This window comes from Paroedura picta, chromosome 14 (assembly GCF_049243985.1).
Source record: "Paroedura picta isolate Pp20150507F chromosome 14, Ppicta_v3.0, whole genome shotgun sequence".
In the NCBI taxonomy this organism is placed as follows: domain Eukaryota; kingdom Metazoa; phylum Chordata; class Lepidosauria; order Squamata; family Gekkonidae; genus Paroedura; species Paroedura picta.
In genome coordinates this window covers 9599775-9618806 of record NC_135382.1, presented here as the reverse complement: position 1 = coordinate 9618806, position 19032 = coordinate 9599775, and the positions used below count along the sequence as shown (strand labels likewise).

The 19032-nt window shown below is 47.5% G+C and overlaps 1 protein-coding gene across 3 annotated transcripts in view; it reads left to right on the top strand.

The window, feature by feature from the left end:
- The window catches only part of SORCS2 (sortilin related VPS10 domain containing receptor 2), a 202665-nt gene that overhangs the window by 42005 nt on the left and 141628 nt on the right, over positions 1–19032 (top strand). The window contains exons 1-2 of one of the 3 annotated variants that reach the window (XM_077310867.1): positions 13575–14812; positions 15445–15581. The exons of 1 other annotated variant lie outside the window; for it this stretch is intronic. In XM_077310867.1, coding sequence (XP_077166982.1) covers positions 15547–15581 — 35 coding nt within the window. In that variant the 5' untranslated portion in view covers positions 13575–14812; positions 15445–15546. Of the gene's footprint in view, positions 1–13574; positions 14813–15444; positions 15582–19032 lie in introns of those variants that run through there. One more of the 3 variants, XM_077310866.1, reaches the window with a different exon arrangement.

Sequence of the window (19032 nt, the reverse complement as noted above, 5' to 3'; positions counted from 1 at the left end):
GGGTGATCTCTAGGTTCTACCTGGAGGTTGGCATCCCACGAAGGGCACCCATAGGGCAGAAAGGCAGGGGCAGGGATGGGAGAACCCCTGCCCCCTCGCTCTCCGGCTCCCTCCGCAGTCACCGCTAGGGAAGTCCTCCAGGACTCCCTCTCCAGCCTGCCTCGGGCACAATGGCTGCTCTCAGGTGGTCGCCAAGGGGTGTGTGTGAGATCCGGACATGTTTTTCTGTGCCGTGGCCAAGGGGAGAGAAGGCCAGTCCTCAGCCACATTTGCTTTTGCGAGAACCTGCTGCCGATGCACACGGGGATTCCCTGAAGAGGGAAAAAATGAAATGGTTTCCTGCACAGGAATGCAGAGATACCGGGAGCTGTGTAGCAAGATGGGAGGCAGCCTTGTTTGTGAGAAAAACAGCCAAAGCTCTTTTTAAAAAAAAGCTTTAGGTACAAAAGAGTGGGCTTTAAAGGTCTTCCAAGCAGGAAGCGTGCTGGGCAGTCTCAACAGCAGTCTCAATGGTTCCTAAATGGTCGGTGTGATTCCTCCCCCCCCCAGCCCCCCTCCCCGTTCCCAGGCTCTCAGCTGAGGGGCCGAATGGATGCTAAGCCTATTCAGGATGATGCCATGGTGACAGACTGGGGCTGGGAGTGGACCGAAGGAAACAAAGGGTCAGTGTTCTAACACCCAATGCATTGGTGAATGGGCAGGGGGGAAATGCCACAGGTTACAAGTAGGGTTGTGCGCTTCGGCCGCTGTAGCAGCCATTCCAGCCCGAAGCAGCCAGCGCCAGGGGGTGCCATCCACACCACAGCCTTGTGGGCCTTGGGGATCCCCCAGGATTACAACTCACCTGCAGATGACAGAGATCTGTTGCTCTGCAGAAAACGGGCTCTTTGACCTTGGACCCCACTGAGGTCCCCGTTCTCCCCAGGTCCCATCCCCAAATCTCCAGTTTCCCATCCTGGAGCTGGCAACCCTGTGACCAGCGTCCCCGCCTGGGGGTCCTGGGAACTCTGCTTGCAGAGCATATTCTGCTGCAGCCGTATGCAAGAAATATGGGCCGGGATTCAGAGCCTGCAGAGAGTGCTGTTCCCTGGATATCCAAATGATTGTCTGCAGAAGGTGTCTAGTTTCACAGCCTCCTTTGGATCCCTGCCATAGTCATACCACATTCCCAAAATTTGGAAGGGATGTAGAAGCCTAGAGAACAAAATAATGGCATTTAATTGTGTTGGCCAAGTCTGTAGTTGGAGACGGATAAGATTAACTTTCTGAAGATTTCATTCATTGGGAGGTATTAGGCCGGGAACATAATGCCTGCTGACCTGTCATTCGTCTTCTCCATTTCTCAATTTCAAGCCTGTAACTTGAAGCTTTCCCAAATCCATCCTCGTACTCACGGGACAACGTACTGGGAGTCAGACGGCTTCTCATCAAATGTGCCTATTGTTTGGGGTGGACATCTGTGACCTGACCGTCCAATGAACTTTGTTCCGTCATAGTTTTTCCTCGTTCCTCCCACATATTTGGGAGTGATCTTCCATGGTTCAGTATGGCTGACACTGTAAGCATTATTCACAGGCTAAATTCTTCCTTTCGTATAATTTTAGTGCATGCATTGGGATGGACCGGCTCTTGAATTTACGATGGGAGTTCCTGGACAACTGCAGTGGATGCAGGGGTTGCTGTGCTGGTCAGAACCTAGACCAATGATGGGGGGGGGGGTCTGGGCCCCAGCCAAACAGACCCCCCCCCAGCAGCACTGGTTCAGCTTGCTGTTTGTTTTTAAAAAACTATTTTGGGGGCTGAATACAGATACTTGACAAGTTGTATACAAGAATTCCTTCCGAACAAAGAGGGACATCAATGTCCTGAGTTTGTGTGCTGCAAAAAGACTGCAATCATTGATACATGCCAGTTTTCACATCACACACTCCTTCCAACAAATTGTAACCATGAAAAATTGGTGGTGTTGCTTACATAGAACTCACATGTGGCGCCAAGTTTAATATTGTTCTTGCAAAGCTGTCTCTCGGTTCAGCATACAATAGAAAAGAGATCCATTTTTCTCTAATTTTAGCATGGCAGATGAGATTCTCCATTTCTTTCAGGGCTGAGGCCCCTCCATCTGCTAACAGAATCCCCCAAGTTTGGTTATACCAGGCAAAGTTACCTAGAAGGTTTTTTCCTTCCTACCCCTTAGGGCTGTTTGTAATTTGGCTGCTGCTAGTAATACATTTATCTATCCTAAGCAATCTGTTTGTCATCTCTATTTCCTAGTAAAGTCATTTTGATGTGGGAAGGAGTGGGGGAATTTGTGATTTTCTGAATTTAATTTTCTGAATTCTGATTTTCTGAATTTGATTTTCTGATTTAATTAAATTCCAAAAGTGTTGCGTTGCCATCAAGAGTGGTCAGAGGTGCCTGGGTAGTACCTTTTCTCCAGCACAAGGCTGGGTGGGTTTTTGTGTGTGTCCAAATATGCTGGAATCTCTCTGGATTTAAACACTAACTCTCGCCCTATGCCCCCCACAGGGCCCTTCCCTCTGTGGGTATGAACTAGGGATATGCGCTTTGGCTCAGCTCGGCCACCTCAGTGATCACTGAAGCAGGACATAGGAGGCCAGCGGTACGGAGAGGAGGGGCAGCGTTGGCGAGTTAGCTGCACCTGCATGTGGCCACTGGCTGGTGCGCCGCTGCCCCTCCTCTCCCTAGTATGAACAGGCTGATGGTCCCTGGCCCTTAGGAGGTGCACCTGGCCTCGACCAGGGCCAGAGCCCTTTCGGTCCTGGTCCCCACCTGGTGGAATGAGCTCCTGAGTGAGGTGCAGGCCCTGCGGGAGATTTCAGCATTCCGCAGGGCCTGCAAAACGGAGCTCTTCCGCCAGGCCTATGGTTGAGGCTGGGGACAATGAGGAAGATGGACAGGGCTCCCCTGGTGTTAAACAGCAATTATTGTGATCTTGACTTTTTCCTTCCCTCCAAAGGTAGGGATGGGTGTGTGTGTGAAATGGGGGTTTTCCGCCATGTACCTAATACTGTGTTTTTGTGGTCCATTTTAATGGGGTTTTTATTGGATGTTGTAACCTGCCAAGAGCCAGTCTTGGAAGTGGCAGGAAATAAATTTAATAATAATAATAATAACAATAACAATAATAATAATAATAACAACAATAATAACAATAACAATAACAACAATAATAATAATAATAGTTTAAAGGACAGAGTTCTCAGATATTAATGAAGGCAGAAATGAAGGGTGGATGAGAACATATCGATGGCACCGTTTTCTCCCTCTGAGATTTGTGATATGCCACCAGCACTACACACCCAGATTTCTATTTAAAAAAGAAATGACTTTGAGCAGATATCTAGGGCAGTCTGTTACGATTTTCTCTAATTATGTTGGCTCCTTAGGGACTATGAATTCTTCAAGCATCCACCAAACGATGACCCTGAAAATATTGAACTGAAGGGATCTGATGGGATGAAGTTTGGGGTGCCAGCTTCCAGGTGGTGGCTGGAAAACTCCAGGAATTACAACTGATTCTCTAGACCAGGGGTAGTCAACCTGTGGTCCTCCAGATGTTCATGGACTACAATTCCCATGAGCCCCTGCCAGCATTTACTGGCAGGAGCTCATGGGAATTGTAGTCCATGGACATCTGGAGGACCACAAGTTGACTACCCCTGCTTTAGACTACAGAGATCAGTTCCCCTGGAGAAAATGGCTGCCTTGGAAGGTGAACTCTGTAGCCTTGTCTCCCTCTGAGGTCCCTCCCTTCTCCAGACCCTCCCACAGAATCTGCAGGGATTTCACAACCCACAGCAGCCAACCCTAGACAAGGGCCTTTCCTATGGCACTGGATTTGTCAAGATTAATCCTTTCTTAGTCAAAGTGTGTTTTCACAGTAGGGCATATATACTCCAGACTGGACAAAATCTCTTATTTATTATTGAGGGTGAGGGTTGTCCCCAAAAAGATTTGCACTGAGGAGATATCTAAAGCTATTTTTGTCTTGCCATCTCTCCCAAATTTTCAGTGTAGAAGAAGGAATTGCTTAATATTTCTTTAGGATATTGTTTTTCCTGTATTTAAGCAAGGTCGCATAAGTTCGCATGCGCACAGCTTACTGCAGATTTTCCAAGCATTAAACTTGATTTCGTATTCTATGGCTGACTTACACACTGTTCTTTTTCCTCCAGTGTATGAATGAACGAATGAATGAACGTATTAGATACAACATAATGTCAGTCATTCTTAGATAAGACAAATACAAACCATGTAATATAAAACATTTTAAGAATAAGGAAGTTCCTGATCCTCCGTCAGATAAAGCAGAGGGGTAGAATCACTACAGAAGGTAGCATTCATTTGCTTCCATATATAATTTCTGCAGTCTGTTTACACACAGTGCTATTCCCTTCCTATAAGAAAAACTTTATTTTTTGGGTCAGAAATGCCCGATGCCTCCTTGAACAGCGGTGATATAATTTTGGAGCAGAATGATGCATAAAATGAACATCTAAAGAGGACACGCTCCAGCGACTCCAACTCCCCTGCCTGCACAGGAAGGGCCTCTCAGTTCTTGGGATCTCCCTGAAGCACCCTCCCAAAATTGCAGATGATGGGACGTTGGCCCTTGCTAGCACGGAAGCCCTCGTTTGGTTTTTAATTTTCAGATGAAATAAATATTCTGCAGGGGCTTCAATAAATCTAGAACTTGGAAGGGGGGGGTAGTTTGGAGAACCCAGGCGAGTTTGGAGAACCACTGACGCTCTGTGTCCTCCAACCTTTGCTTGATGGTAGATCTTCCTTGGGGGTTCCTCCAGGGTATGTATTCTGTGGCCAGAGCCCCCCACTTTTCTAAATCCAGGTGGGAACTTCACTTGTGATATGTATTTATTTATTTATTCATTTTCATTTTTATACCGCCCATTCTTTATAGCTCTGGGCGTTTTACATGGAAAATTTATGTAATTTTACATGGAACATTTTATGTAGGAAGTGGCATCCAAAGTGTTTTTTAAAATTTAGACAGAGGAAAATCCATGCAGAATGAAAAAAGACAACCTGATGGATAGGCATGGTAAAAAACGAGGGGAAACACTCATGTGTAATAGGCCATAGTATTCATCTCATTCAAACGGAAGTTTGACAGTGTACACCAGTAGTAGTCAAACTACGGCCCTCCAGATGTCCATGGACTACAATTCCCAGGAGCTGGCAGGGGCTGGCAGGGGCTCCTGGGAATTGTAGTCCATGGACATCTAGAGGGCCGTAGTTTGACTACCCCTGGTGTACACTGTTGTCATGAACCCCAGTTCCTGACCCATACTTCTCGTCCCCTTTGCTTGATTACTTCGTACTCCTGGATCTCCTGCTGTGTTGTGGCACCTTCCTGGGCCTGCTCAAGAGCTCCCCTCCCACCCCCTGTCTGCATTTCAAACCCTCACCCCCCCCCTTCACTTCCTTATCTCTTCTCCCAAGGCTGTTCTCACTGAAGCTCAGTCTAAATACCAGATGGGTTATTTTGGTACCTTGTAGATCAGAGAAAACTGCATTGCTCTTTCTGTGCAAATCAATGTTCCCGCCAAATGCTGCCCCAAAGCCCCCCCTCCCCTTCCTAAGGTATATATGGCTTGCAACCCCCTTCCTCAGTGTCTCTGTCAAGATTCCTGTCTAAGAGCTTATGCGATGTGCTGATCTTTGTCCTGATTCTCCAGATAAAGACTTTTACTTAAAGCTTCATTGTGAAGCCCAAGAGTGATGTTTGTGGGGTGATCTGCTGGGTCCCAACCGCTTAGATCAGGGGTAGTCAAACTGCGGCCCTCCAGATGTCCATGGACTACAATTCCCAGGAGCCCCTGCCAGCAAATGCTGGCAGGGGCTCCTGGGAATTGTAGTCCATGGACATCTGGAGGGCCGCAGTTTGACTACCCCTGGTCTAGACATTTTAAATTACACAGCTCATATTGCCCTTATGGGTGTTCTTATATGCAGAAGGGGGTCCACTGAGCACAGCCCCAACTGAGGAGGGCATTTGCTGGCAGGGGCTTCTGGGAATTGTAGTCCATGGACATCTGGAGGGCCGCAGTTTGACTACCCCTGGCTTAGATCCTGACAACAGTACATTAAAAGAGAATATGTTTAGTGGGAAAGCTTCTCTGTCAGGGGGGTGTTGAAATTATGCAACAGGAATAGCTTGTTTTGCATCTCAAATAAAATTCTATATAATTGTCTGTGATTCTACAGTATTTTTGAAGGCACTATCAATGATATGTTTTGAAAGAGATGTATTTTTGGGAGAATCGTTATTTTAATTATATGGATTCTGTCAACCCAGGATAATTTCATTTTACTCCAATCTCCTTTTTTTCAGTGGTGGTGTTTAGATGGATATAATTATTTTTAATTACATAATTTAGGTTAATAGATATGTTGGCACCTGGATGTTTTTGGGGGGTGCCAACCTCCAGGTGGGTCCTTGAGAGTACAACTGGAATTATAGTTGATCTCCAAATCAAAGAGATCAGTCCCCCTGGAGAAAATGGCTGCTTTGGGGGGGTGGACTCTATGACATTATACCCTGCTGAAGTTTCTGCCCTCCCCGAACTCTGCTCCCCCCCCCCAATTCCACCCTGAAATCTCAGTTTCTCAATGCGGACTCAGAAATCCAAATGTTTTTATACCTTTTAAATCCTATTTAGTTGTGTTTGGATGTTTGTTTTCAGTCAGCTTGATGGACAGAATTGCAGATTTTGTGAAATTTTCCTGGAATCCAGAAACTGCAATATATTCTGAGTTGCCATCAGCCAGGTTATAGGTTAAATGTAAAACTGTTAAATGTAAAACTGCAATCTGCAAGTAGGCTGGTTTTAAGGCATGACTTTCCTGTATTTTCTCTGTATTCTAAATTCCTTTGTATTCTAAATTATTCTGGCCAATTTTGGCCAGGGGGTCGGCAAAAAGGGAGAAGAGGAGTTGGGCGAAGGGTACTCCTGTCTTTTACCTCTGTTAAATTTTGAAGTCTGGATCAAACACTTAGGGCCATTCCGCACCAGGATCTATGTGGCAAATTGGTTGCGGAACGAAAAAACGCCATTTTAAATAGTGGAATTCGTCGTTATGCATACCTGGCTTTGTAGTGGAATCCAGTTGCGTTTCTATCATTTCCCACAGGCTTCCGGTCTCGGCAAAAATCGCTAGCCAGGAAGCGCTATTGCCAAGCTTGTCCCGCCCCTGGCCGTCAAGCAGCCAATGGGCAGCCGTTAGCATGCTCCCAAACAGCCCCTTTCCCTTTAAGGAAGTTAAAAAAAAACACATGTTGCAACGAATCTGCGTTGATTCGTTGCAACCGAGAGACCCATCTAGGTAGCAGGTGGCCGTTTCATCATTGCCACGCTCCCCCCGAGTGAAGAAAAAAAAACAACCCCCCCAGCACGGGCGCGATTTTCGGCCGAAAATACAGTAAAAAATAAAGGGAAAATAAACCAGCAAACAGGGCTGTGTGTTGTTTCGTGCTTGGTGACTTAAAACAGCTCTGCAGCCAGGGAAGCCTCGCTGGGTAAACGAAAGCTCGCCGGTGCGTTGATCTCCGCTCGCTTGGAGAAAAAAAAATGGCGATCGCTTCGCCAGAAGATCAGAGGAGAGAGCCAGGGGGAGGGACTTTGCAGAAACCACAACAACGGTAACGCACAGAACTTTCCCGCTAGTGTTGCTGATTGGTTGCAAGAGTGTAGCGCTTTCCGGAGGGTGAATCCACTTTTTGGGATTTCCCTGAAAGCGCTACAACGAAGCGCTTTTTGCGGATCGGTTTCAGGAGTGTTGCAGATTGTCAACGACGTTGTGCATAACGGCAAAACTGTAGCGATTTCAATTTGTAACCATTGTGCTATTTTGGACGAGTGCGGAATGGCCCTTAATTTTCATAAAACCATGCCACTTCTGGTATAAAGCATTCCTCTAATACTGAGCCAAATTTTGTACATTTTAATTAAAGTAAGTAATTTTTTCCCCAGGTGGTTGAAATTGCTTTATCAGTTCCACTTAATATTGCTGGTAATGTCTTGGAGGAGGAGCATGTCCCATAGCTTGAGTGCAACTCAGTGCTTATCACTCACTCAGGGAAGCTGTCCCGCCCCTGACTGCCTCCTCCAGCCGGCTTGCCTGTCTGTCCAGCGGGCAGCCATTCGCCTTCCGTCCCCCACCCCTGATCACCCTCCTTTCACTTCCCTCCAAGGCTCAGAGGCTGCAGATCCGTGCTGTGTGAGAGGTGCCCCTGCCGGTGAGTTCCCTGCCTGGGGGCCTCCAGCCCCAGGGCCTTGGGGCTCTCTAGGAGGGGCCTTGCCCCTAGACGTCTGAGACACCCAGCCGCAGCCTCGGCTGGGGACACGCCACCCTTACAGCCGCCTGTTGCTTTTCCAAATTATGGGGGAAGGGGGAGGCCATCCACAGAGTTCTTCCACCCCCCCCCCCCCCCAAATCTAGTGCCATTTGTATTCCTGAATGCAATGGGCTTGGCTCCTTGTCTGAAAATAACAGTTGTTTAAGATGTTTTAGTTACTCTGTGACTTAAAGTTGTTGCAATCCAGTCCTCATTCTGCCAGTTTTCATTTGTGAACCCCAAAATATCACTGTCGGTCTCAATACTTACAGCAAACACTGGAGCCATAGCCCAGGCTGTCCCACAATAGGCAATTGGGAATCATGTTCTAGTTAAGTTTTTTTATTAGCTCCTCAGCCGTGATATCATACTAGCCTTGCATGTTTACTCGAATACATATTTAGTGATGGAGATAAATATACGTTTGTGAGCGTGAGCAAAGCTAGTTTGGCAACAAGGCTGAAGAGTGGTCAGGTTACTCACTCTGAAAACTATTTTGGTTTCTGCCGCATGGTTAGAATTAATGCATGAGCCAGAATGTTCATCCGTGCCCCAAATGTCTGTTTTCTGCTCTCTTTCCCCTCTCCTTGAAACCTTTTGAGCTGCCAGCTGCCCCCCTCCCACACCTGGCAGACAGGGGGGATGGATGGGAACAGTAGCAGGCAGAGCCATAGGCACTGGCTCCACGAATTCCGGTGTGTGTGTGTGTGTCTATGTGTGTGTATATGGTATGGTACCCTGTCTGGTTTGGGGGCAAAAACTACCATAGACTTTTGCTCCAAAGCCAGAGCGTCACCTCTAATATGCCGGCATAATTTCTGTGTGACATCTGCCCGTTGGGGAGTTGCTGCTGCAAGCCCATTTCCACTTGCCAGCCTCAGCGTGTAGCCGCATGCTTCCTCGCCCTTGCTGGCAGGGCACATTGTTGCTGCAGTGCTGGAAGAAAGACACTCCAGATTTCTTCCCTACCTGCTTGAGCTCCGCAAGAGGTCTGTCCTGGAAGTCAAGCGGCTTAGTCACCATTGCTCTTTAGCCTAGATTTTTCTGGCACCAAGCCCCGCTGCACAAGCTGTTCAACCTACACAGCCTTCTTGAGGAAATATATAACCCAGAACACCCCAGGAGGAATTTTGTACTGCCCCAGATTTTAAGAACTTAATTTTGCTAACGTTAAGTAGGTCTTCTCATTTTGATCATCCGTTCAGCATTCCTTTAAATCAGGGGTAGTCAAACTGCGGCCCTCCAGATGTCCATGGACTACAATTCCCAAGAGCCCCTGCCAGCATTCACTGGCAGGGGCTCCTGGGAATTGTAGTCCATGGACATCTGGAGGGCCGCAGTTTGACTACCCCTGATTTAAATGAATGGCCAGCTTCATCCACAGTTCCTATGAGAACATGTTTTGCATGTGGGGAGAGACATGTTTCCCCATTGCTTTGAGGCTGCCTATAGCACAAAGGCAGCAGGGCTTCCACGTGAAAGGGCTTTCCCACTGTTTCCCTGCCCCAGTCTCCTTGCAGTGGCCACTCCATTGCTTTCAAGTCTTTTCTGTAGTTACGGATTTTTTTAAAAGCAGCAATTGAATATCATTATACCAATTTAACTCTGTAACAATATGTATAACAGGTTCTTTAAATTACTGTCTTTCATTTTTTAGAACTAAGGCTCTAGCCCTCTCCTTTTTTAGACATATGCCTTTCTCCTTATATCTCTGCAATGAAAGGTGCTAGAGGCTTACTTTTTTGAAAAATGAAAACCTGGAATTCCGAGAACCTGCTATGCATATTTTTTACATTGTTGCTAATTTTAAAAACAAAAAGCTACCAGTGGTGAGATAATGGCCACTGTGGACTGCTATGTGGAGAAATTTAGACTTGGTTGGGCACTCACTTTGCTGCTATCTTTCCCAAAACCTCAGAGCAAAGCAGGTTTGGGGACAATTGAGGAAAAGTTGGACGAACTCTGAGAGGTACATAAATGGATGACAATTGTTGGATGTGTGGGTCAAGGAACACAGAGGCACTGGAATCGTTTGGCTCTCTATTAGTGACTAGCAACAAAGGCCATCGAATCTAACAATACAATGGGTGCTAGGCCCCCCTCCCCTTCCCAAAGGCAGGCCAGCCAAGGACTCCCCCCCCCGCCACCCTCAAAAGGCCTGCAGAGACCTCAGTAGACCTTTTCGGGGTGGAAGGAGTGCTGGGGGCAGTCCACACCCCCTGCCACCCCCAGAAGTCCTATGGCGTCCTCAACAGACCATTTTGGGGTGGGGGAGCACTGGGGGACATTCTGTTCCCTGCGCTGCCTCCAGAAGGCCCACAGAGGCCTCAGTGGGCCTTTTCAGGGTAGGGGGGAATGCTGGGGGCAGTCTGCTTCCCCTGGTGTCTCCAAAAGGCCTGTAGAGGCCTCGGTGGGCCTTTTTGGAGCAGGGGGAATGCTGGGGGGCAGTCCACTTCCCCCCACACCAGTACCACCCCCACCATGGAGGCCACAGTGGGCCTTTTGAGGGAGGTGGGGAAGCGCTGGGGGAGGGATTCTGCTCTTCCCGGTGGCGCCCCTGACAGCCCAGCCAAAGCTTGGCAAGGCCACGGCAGGAGCTGTTCGGGGCACCAAGAACACTGGGGGGGGGGGCTCCCTCCACCCTCCCCCACGGCCACCACTCCCATCCTCAGTCTACCTTACCAGCGGCTGGTACTTCTTCCTTATGGAAGAAGTTGGAGTGGGACACAGTTAAGGTGCAGGACATCCCTCCTGTTTGGCCATTTGTTGGACAGCCAATCAGGGATGAGACAGCTGGGACAGCCTCCCTGATTGGTGGGTAGGTGATGAGTCCCAGCTCCTCCCATCACCCTCTTAGCCTTTTATTAAGAGGAACAGATCAGCTCATAGTACTGAGAAAAACCCCAAACAAAACCCCCAATATATACAGGTTGGACACAAAATGATCTACGCACGGTTGCAGGCGATTGGTTAACAGCTTAATTTAAAGTGATTGGATCCCTAGTGGATCTGGCCATGAGTTGCCCAGTTGGGGTGTATCCCACAGGGAGACCAGCCCTCACAAGCCAATCAGTGGCTTAAAATTACGATCCTGACTTGGACCTCAAGCTTGGTCCTCGGCTGGTCTGCTTACACAACAATAATACCGTGGAGAAGCAATTACACCCTCCACCCCCTTCATCTTGATCCCCAAACATGCAATCTTCTTTTGTCCTTTCATCATGGTCATATTATGTAACCGAAAAAATATGATTCCTCCACTTCAGATACTTGGGGTTAAAGGAGCAAGCAGGTGGGACTAGTGCTAAATGCTGGCCTTCTAGTTTCTTAACCAAGACACTGGATACACCTCACTGTAGGTGCCCTCCAGGAGACCTTAAGGAAGGTGTGAAGGAAGGTCCAGAGAAGTTGTTCCAGGGATGTTGCGGAAGATTCTGAACTTATGGGGTTTGCAAATCCAGTAGGGTTGTGCTGACCAATGGGCAGAGGGGGGACGCCTTGCTTAAATACAGTGTCTAGAAAGTCCAGGTAGGAAGAGGCTGTGGCTCACTGTAGGGTTGAGCGATTCGGGCACTGAAGCAGCCATTCCCACCTGTTGCAGCCAGCGCCGCATCGCGGCGCTGGCTGCAACGGGCGGGAACGGCTGCTTCGGCGGCCGAATTGCACAACCCTACCAGCGGTAGTGCACCTGCTTGGCATGCAGAAGACCCCAGGCATCTCCATTGAAACAATCAGGTAGACGGTGACAGGAGAGACCCCTGCTTGAGACTCTGAAGAGCCCCTGCCTGCCTGAGGAACAGCACTGAATGTGATGCACCGATGCTCTGCACCTGTCGATGTCTTGTCCTTTTCGAACGGTCCACCTGAGAAGCCTGTGTTGCAGGGAGGGAAGCAGGCCCTTCCTTCCCGCAGCCCCCGGCCCTCGTGGCAACCTGCAAGCAGACCTCTGTGCATGGTGGGGGTGGGGGTGGGAGAGATTAAGGCTGCGCTGTAATCCCAACATCATCAGATCTCTTGGTAATACACTCTGCTTAACGGAAATAAGGCTCTGCTTTTTATTTTGGCACGTCAAAGGCGATCTGCAACATTACATTTGTGGTAGAGATGGTGGGGAATGTTTTTTTTTTTCTTTCAAACCATGCCTGTTCAGTTTCTGTCCTCTTCTATTTAAGGAACCTTCTCTGCTGACAGCATCAGGGCTGTTCCTTGAATAGGGTGGAGCTGTAACTCCCGCACATCCCTTTGTCTGCTTTTGTGGATAGGCCGGGAATCGTCTCCGGGATCAGCTCCCGGTTCTTCTGCCTTAATCTTTTGAACCTGCGGCAGGCGTTCTGAAACGGCCCAATAATTGATACGCTGAGCTTTTTCTGCTGCTTTCAACTGTTTTTGTGGCTCAGTTTCTTTTCTTTTTTTGTCTTATCCCTGTGAAGTTGTCATCTTTAGAGAAGATACCTTGCCAATCAGAAGAGGGTGTGTGTGTGTGTGTGTGTGTGTGTGTGTGGTGTCTAAATCAAAAGAACACAGGAGGTTGAAGGCTGTTCTTCCCAGGTAAATGCTTAGCAGCATCCAGTCGAATTCAATCCAATTATGTTCCTTCAATTGCTAGCATGAGCAGGATCACAGGAAAAACAGACCAGGCAGGCAGCTCTTTAACTACGTTGCTGTATAAACACCCCCTAACATTTGACCGTCTGTCTGTACAGTAACTCGGTTTTCTACACCTCTTAATAACCAAGACATTTTTCTCATTCGGGGAATCAGGACCAGCTCCACATGATGGGGGAATTAGCTTTGCTCTTCAGTCTGAAAATACAAGACAGTCTGAAATGATGCGGTCAATAGAATCTATTTGATCTGAACGGCAGGAACATAATCGATCAGGGAATGATGCCGCCACCCCAGGCCAGCTACTTGCGGTGGCTCACATCAGCAATAAAATACTGTAAAACGTTAATCAAGAATCCTCTTCCATCCTCCCCAACCACCCCATTAGATCCCTCCCTACCACCCCCACCATTAGCGAAACACAGTCTAGACCAGGGGTAGTCAAACTGTGGCCCTCCAGATGTCCATGGACTACAATCCCCAGGAGCCCCTGCCAGCGAATGCTGGCAGGGGCTCCTGGGAATTGTAGTCCATGGACATCTGGAGGGCCACAGTTTGACTACCCCTGGTCTAGACATTTTAAATTACACAGCTCATATTGCCCTTAAGGGTGTTCTTATATGCAGAAGGGGGTCCACTGAGCACAGCCCCGACTGACGAGCACAGCCTGGTGACTACAGGTGGAGTCGTCTGCAGCTACACGTTACTTTCGGCCTCATCCACAGGCCTGGTGGAAATTTTCCGTTTTACAGGGATCACGGAAGTGTCTAAGGTCCTGCAGGGCTCTGATGCCTGGTGGCATAGTGTGCCACCAGAAAAGCCTGGCTCTGGTTGAAGGCATTTTCACCTCCCCAGGCCCAGGGATCCTAAGTAGATCTGAAATCCCTCTTAAGAAATCTCCTCAAATATAAGCACGTTACCAGAGTTTTAAGATCTCTGAAGAACTCCCTGCTTAAAGGGCTCTCCTCCCTCTGAAGAACTCCCTGCTTAAAGGGCTCTCCTCCCTCTGAAGAACTCCCTGCTTAAAGGGCTCTCCTCCCTCTGAAGAACTCCCTGCTTAAAGGGCTCTCCTCCCTCTGAATAACTCCCTGCTTAAAGGGCTCTCCTGGGGATGGATTCACCAGACAGCCACCCAGTGACAATTTAGGTTGGCCCAGTGCAGAGGCTGGCATAGCTCCATTGCAGAGCAGTGTAGGCCCAGGAGGGGATGGAAGTACTTGGCTTGGGGCAGCAAAAGTACCTTGAATCGGCTCAGGCCCTCCCCTGAAGTGAGGCAGGAGAGCCTTTTGAATGGCTGGATTCTCAGTGTGAAATGCCTCACTCAAGGCTGCCAAAGCTGGTGGAAACAGGCTAATGCAGACAGATGTTTGCTGAATGTTTCCCATGGCAGTAAATTTCTCCAGAATTGACACAGCTCGTTCTGTCAGATATCCTGGAGAACCCAGAAAGCATTGATGCCAGTGTTTTCCCTGCTTCCCCTGTCATCTTTTAAACAGTCATTTGATGGCTTAAAAAAACAAAACCCTTTTAAGTGCAGTAGCAGTTTTTCATGGGTGGACGGGCAAGACAGTCTTATTAATCTAGTGCAGAGGCATGAGTTTGTCAAGAGTTTGGCAACATCGCTGGGGAAGCCTCAACTTCCTTTGTGTTTTCCTCACTGCTCTGCTGGCATGACTTGTCCGACATCCGCGAGGCACTTTTGGAGAGGATATAATTCTGGAGATCAGTCATCTGGGAGAAGAAACCGGGAAACGAGATTAAAGGCGCAACCCCCTGCACACTTACCCAGCCATAAGCGGCACTAAACACATTAGGATTTACTTCTGAGTAAGTGAAGCATTACAGTGCATTTGCTTGCAGTGTAAGTCTCCCAGCCAGGCAGCTTAAGCTGTGGGATTTCAGCCTTCTCTGACCACTTATCCCTTTCCAGTGTGTGATTTCCTTCTGTATGCTTTTCAGTTGTCAACATGTGTCGTTTTTTCTTAATTGTATTTTTATTGAGAGCCACTTTTTAAAAAAAATGTGAAATGTTAAAAATAGCAAGCTAAGACTGCTGGGGGGTCGTAGTATCTGACATGCAACCAGCTCCTCCTCGTCCAGGAATGCTGGCGGCGCCAAAGGGGCAGCCTGAGATGAGATTTGCCACCTTGGACTTCTGTGTGTTTTTATTATACATACAGCAATTTGGACACTTGTTTTATATTCTCTGTAGACCCCCTCGGGAGGCTTTTATCCTTTGGCACAATGGAAGTGTTCAAATAACCACATCAGAGTAGCAAAGGCACTGCGGGTTGCTCTGTATGTGGCTTTTCTCTCGGCCCGTAGCTTCAGATCTGTGTCAAAGTCACTTTTGAATCCTGAGCTGCCAGGCCAGAAGCCCCCCTCCTCCCTCCACAAATGGCCTGTTATTTTGAAGTCAGCCCCCCCCCCAGATGTCTTCACTAATTTCTGTATCCCAGAATAAAGCACCAAGTTGTGCGACAGGAAGGCTGAAGGAGGAAGAGTTCGTGCAATTCTGACCGTCCAGGAAGAAATTAAAGCACAACTGCTTCAAAAGACGGATGCCTCTCAGCAGGAACCGAAGGAGGAATTACATGTAAGAACAGAAAATTGGGAAGGGTTGCTAGGAGACCGATAAATGAACTGGGAGATAGTTTGGGAGGGGGAAAGTGAAGAACAGATGGACTCTGTCTTTATATTGTCAGAGGGATTGACAGCGATTCCCCTGTCACCAGGGGTGTGTGAAATGTCGCAACTGAGTAGTGTGGTTGAGAACTTCCTTCCTCACTGATGCTAGGGTTCTGCCCACCAGTCTTTCTGAATAAAAATAAACATAATTCAGATTAGTTAGTTGCCAGCATAATATCCGTCTTGGTGTAGTGGTTAAGAGCAGCAGCCTCTAGTCTGGAGAAACGGATTTGATTCCCTACTCTTCCTTCACACGAGGCCTGCTGGGTGACCTTGGGCCAGTCATGGTTCCCTGGGAGCTCTCTCAGCCCCACCTCCCTCACAGGGTGTCTGTTGTGGAGAGAGGAAGGGAAGGCACTTGTATGCCCCTCTAAGACACACGAGGCCTGCTGGGTTACCTTGGCCCAGTCACTGTTCTTTCTCTCAGCCCCACCTACCTCACAGGGTGCCAGGTGTGGGGAGAGGAAGGGACGGTGATTGTAACTCTCTTTGAGGCTCCTTTGGATAGTAAAAAGCAGAGGGAGTGGCCATTAGGGAGGGCTGGCTGTGACCTACTTTCTGAGGCTTTGTGACCCCTTTTGGGCCCCTGGGCTTATTTTTGATCATCACTGAATCTGAGTCAAGAAGCCTTTAATCCAAATCCTGTGTCTGTACTCTGCACCTTTTAAAAGTCCGATTGTCACTTGGGAATTGTGGAGTATGTGTTCTGTAAGCCAGTGAGAAAAAATAGGTGGTATTTCAGCACTGAAGTGGGGGTTTTGTTTGGTGTCGTGTGGTTGGCTTCCCCTTATTGGGGTAGATGGGATCCCTCCTGAATTCCTTAAAGCAGTGGTCCCCAACCTTTTTATCAACGCTCGACAATTTTACTGAGGCCCACTGCCCTAACGCTCTCTGACTCTGGTCGCTATGGTAATGTTTAAACATCCCTTCAAAATAAGATACAGACACGCCACAACAATGAACATAAGGAACATTTTATTTTCATGGAAATTTTAACTCATGACAATGACAAATCAATGGGAACCCTGAGCTTGTTTCTCTGCAACGAGATAGTCCCATCTGGGAGTGATGGGAGACAAGAACACCCGAAGTGTGTTGTAAAGGGCCGGGGGGGGGGTGAAGTAAAGGGCCGGGGGGGGGGGAGGCGTCCTTCGCGGCCCACCTCCAATTAGTCAAAGGACCACATGTGGTCTGCAGCCCACAGGTTGGGGATCGCTACCTTAAAGAGAATGTTGACACATGGGCCCCCATTCTAGCAGCTCTATTCACGTATATTGATGCTACTGGTCATATCCCTAAGGACTGGGGTGGTGGGGTGGCAGTTGTGGTTCCTTTCTTCAAGAAGGGTAACAGACACAATCCCTCAAATTACAGGCCTATTAGTCGGTTATGTATTATAAGCAAACTATATGCCAGGCACCTTCTAGATAAATTTACCATCTGGCTTGATCAGGAGAAGGTTTTGGCACAGGAACAAGCTGGTTTTAGGGAAGGTAGATCTACAATTGAGCATTGCCTTACTCTCCAACAACTTATTGAGGAGTACAATGCCAAGGGTTCAGCCTCATTATATGCAACATTTGTTGATTTAAAATGAGTATTCGATTCCATCTCAAGGCCTCGTTTGTGGGCCAAACTGGAAGCATCTATTGATAAGAGGCTTCCTTATTTTATTTGTGCCCACCACAATAAAACTGCACCACAATAAAGACTGCAATAAGAGTAAGAAGCAGCAGAGATGGGCATCTCACTGAACCCATTAACACGTATAGAGGGGTAGGACAGAGCTGTATGTTGACCCCTGTCATCAGCATACCATTGCGCCTCTCACGTGTCAGGTGAGTCACCTGGCAGAAGATCAATAGTGCTTACCTCCTCACCTTAGCTGAACCTTTCCATCCATTCTCATGAGAATTCACGCACTATTACAGTTGCCGAACAACCAAAGGCAACCAATATCTAACACATACTTTCGTGAGAGTGACGTAAGGGGAGATGAGAAAGAAGAAGGGGTGAAGGGGGAGTTAAAAGGAGCATTATCACTGTCCATCTTTCTCATTGGAACTCAAAGTGGGTTACAAGTGCGATAAAAATGTTCTAAATCAATCAGTAAACAGGTTACAAACTATTAAACTGTTTGTAAATTCAAGGTCTTTGCTCTGTGCTTTCCATATTTTGTAATCCTTGTTGCATCTCCGTGAGACTACAAATGAAGATGATAATAATAACAGCCAGAAGAAGGTTCTTTTAAAATGTAAATTAGAGTGCAATTGAGAAATATATGCATACCATTCACAATAGCAACAACCGATGATCACGGTTTTCTAGTTTGTTAAACTGATTAACCCATCTAATGAATAAAATCGGAGTCCAGTAGCACCTTTAAGACCCAAAAAGATTTATTCAGGGCGTGAGCTATCGAGTGCAAGCACTCTTCATCAGACCATGAACTCCTTACATGACAGGGAATATATAGCATACATTAGTAGACTGTGTCACACAACCAAATACAGCCAATGATAATCCTTTGTCAAAACAGCCAATCAATCCTCTGAATTCAGTGTAGTTTACAAAAACACAAGGAGAGACCAAACTGCCTGTTAGTAGTGATCAAAGGCTCTCACCTCCCCATATGCTGCTCGCCCCATCTGTCCCCATACAACTGTGAAACATTCCTGCCAGGGAATTGCTGGTAACTACCTTATCCCAAGAACAGGGAGTTCGACTCAAAATTCCATTACATTATTGGACTCTGATTTTATTGTGCTACTTCAGACCAACACGGCTACCCATTTGAATCCATCTGATGAATGATTTTCATTCTGACTGAGACCTTGATTATACATTACTCATCTTATATATCCTAATCGGAGGAATTTCTGAAGTTTTATTTTGTATACTTTTTTGTATACTCTGTGGTATTTGGCAATAACTGGTATTTATTATTTACTATTCAATTTTTTAAGAGCCTCTTGTGGCGCAGAGTGGTAAGGCAGCCACCTGAAAGCTTTGCCCATGAGGCTGGGAGTTCAATCCCAGCAGCCGGCTCAAGGTTGACTCGGCCTTCCATCCTTCCGAGGTCGGTAAAATGAGTACCCAGCTTGCTGGGGGGTAAACGGTAATGACTGGGGAAGGCACTGGCAAACCACCCCGTATTGAGTCTGCCATGAAAACGCTAGAGGGCGTCACCCCAAGGGTCAGACATGACTCGGTGCTTGCACAGGGGATACCTTTACCTTTACCTTTATTCAATTTTATTTTATTTTTATTATGCCAATAAAGGTACTGTACTGTGTGTGTGATTTTCATTCAGAAAAGAAATCCTTCCCAAAAGTCCCTCCCCAATAGAGAACCAACAT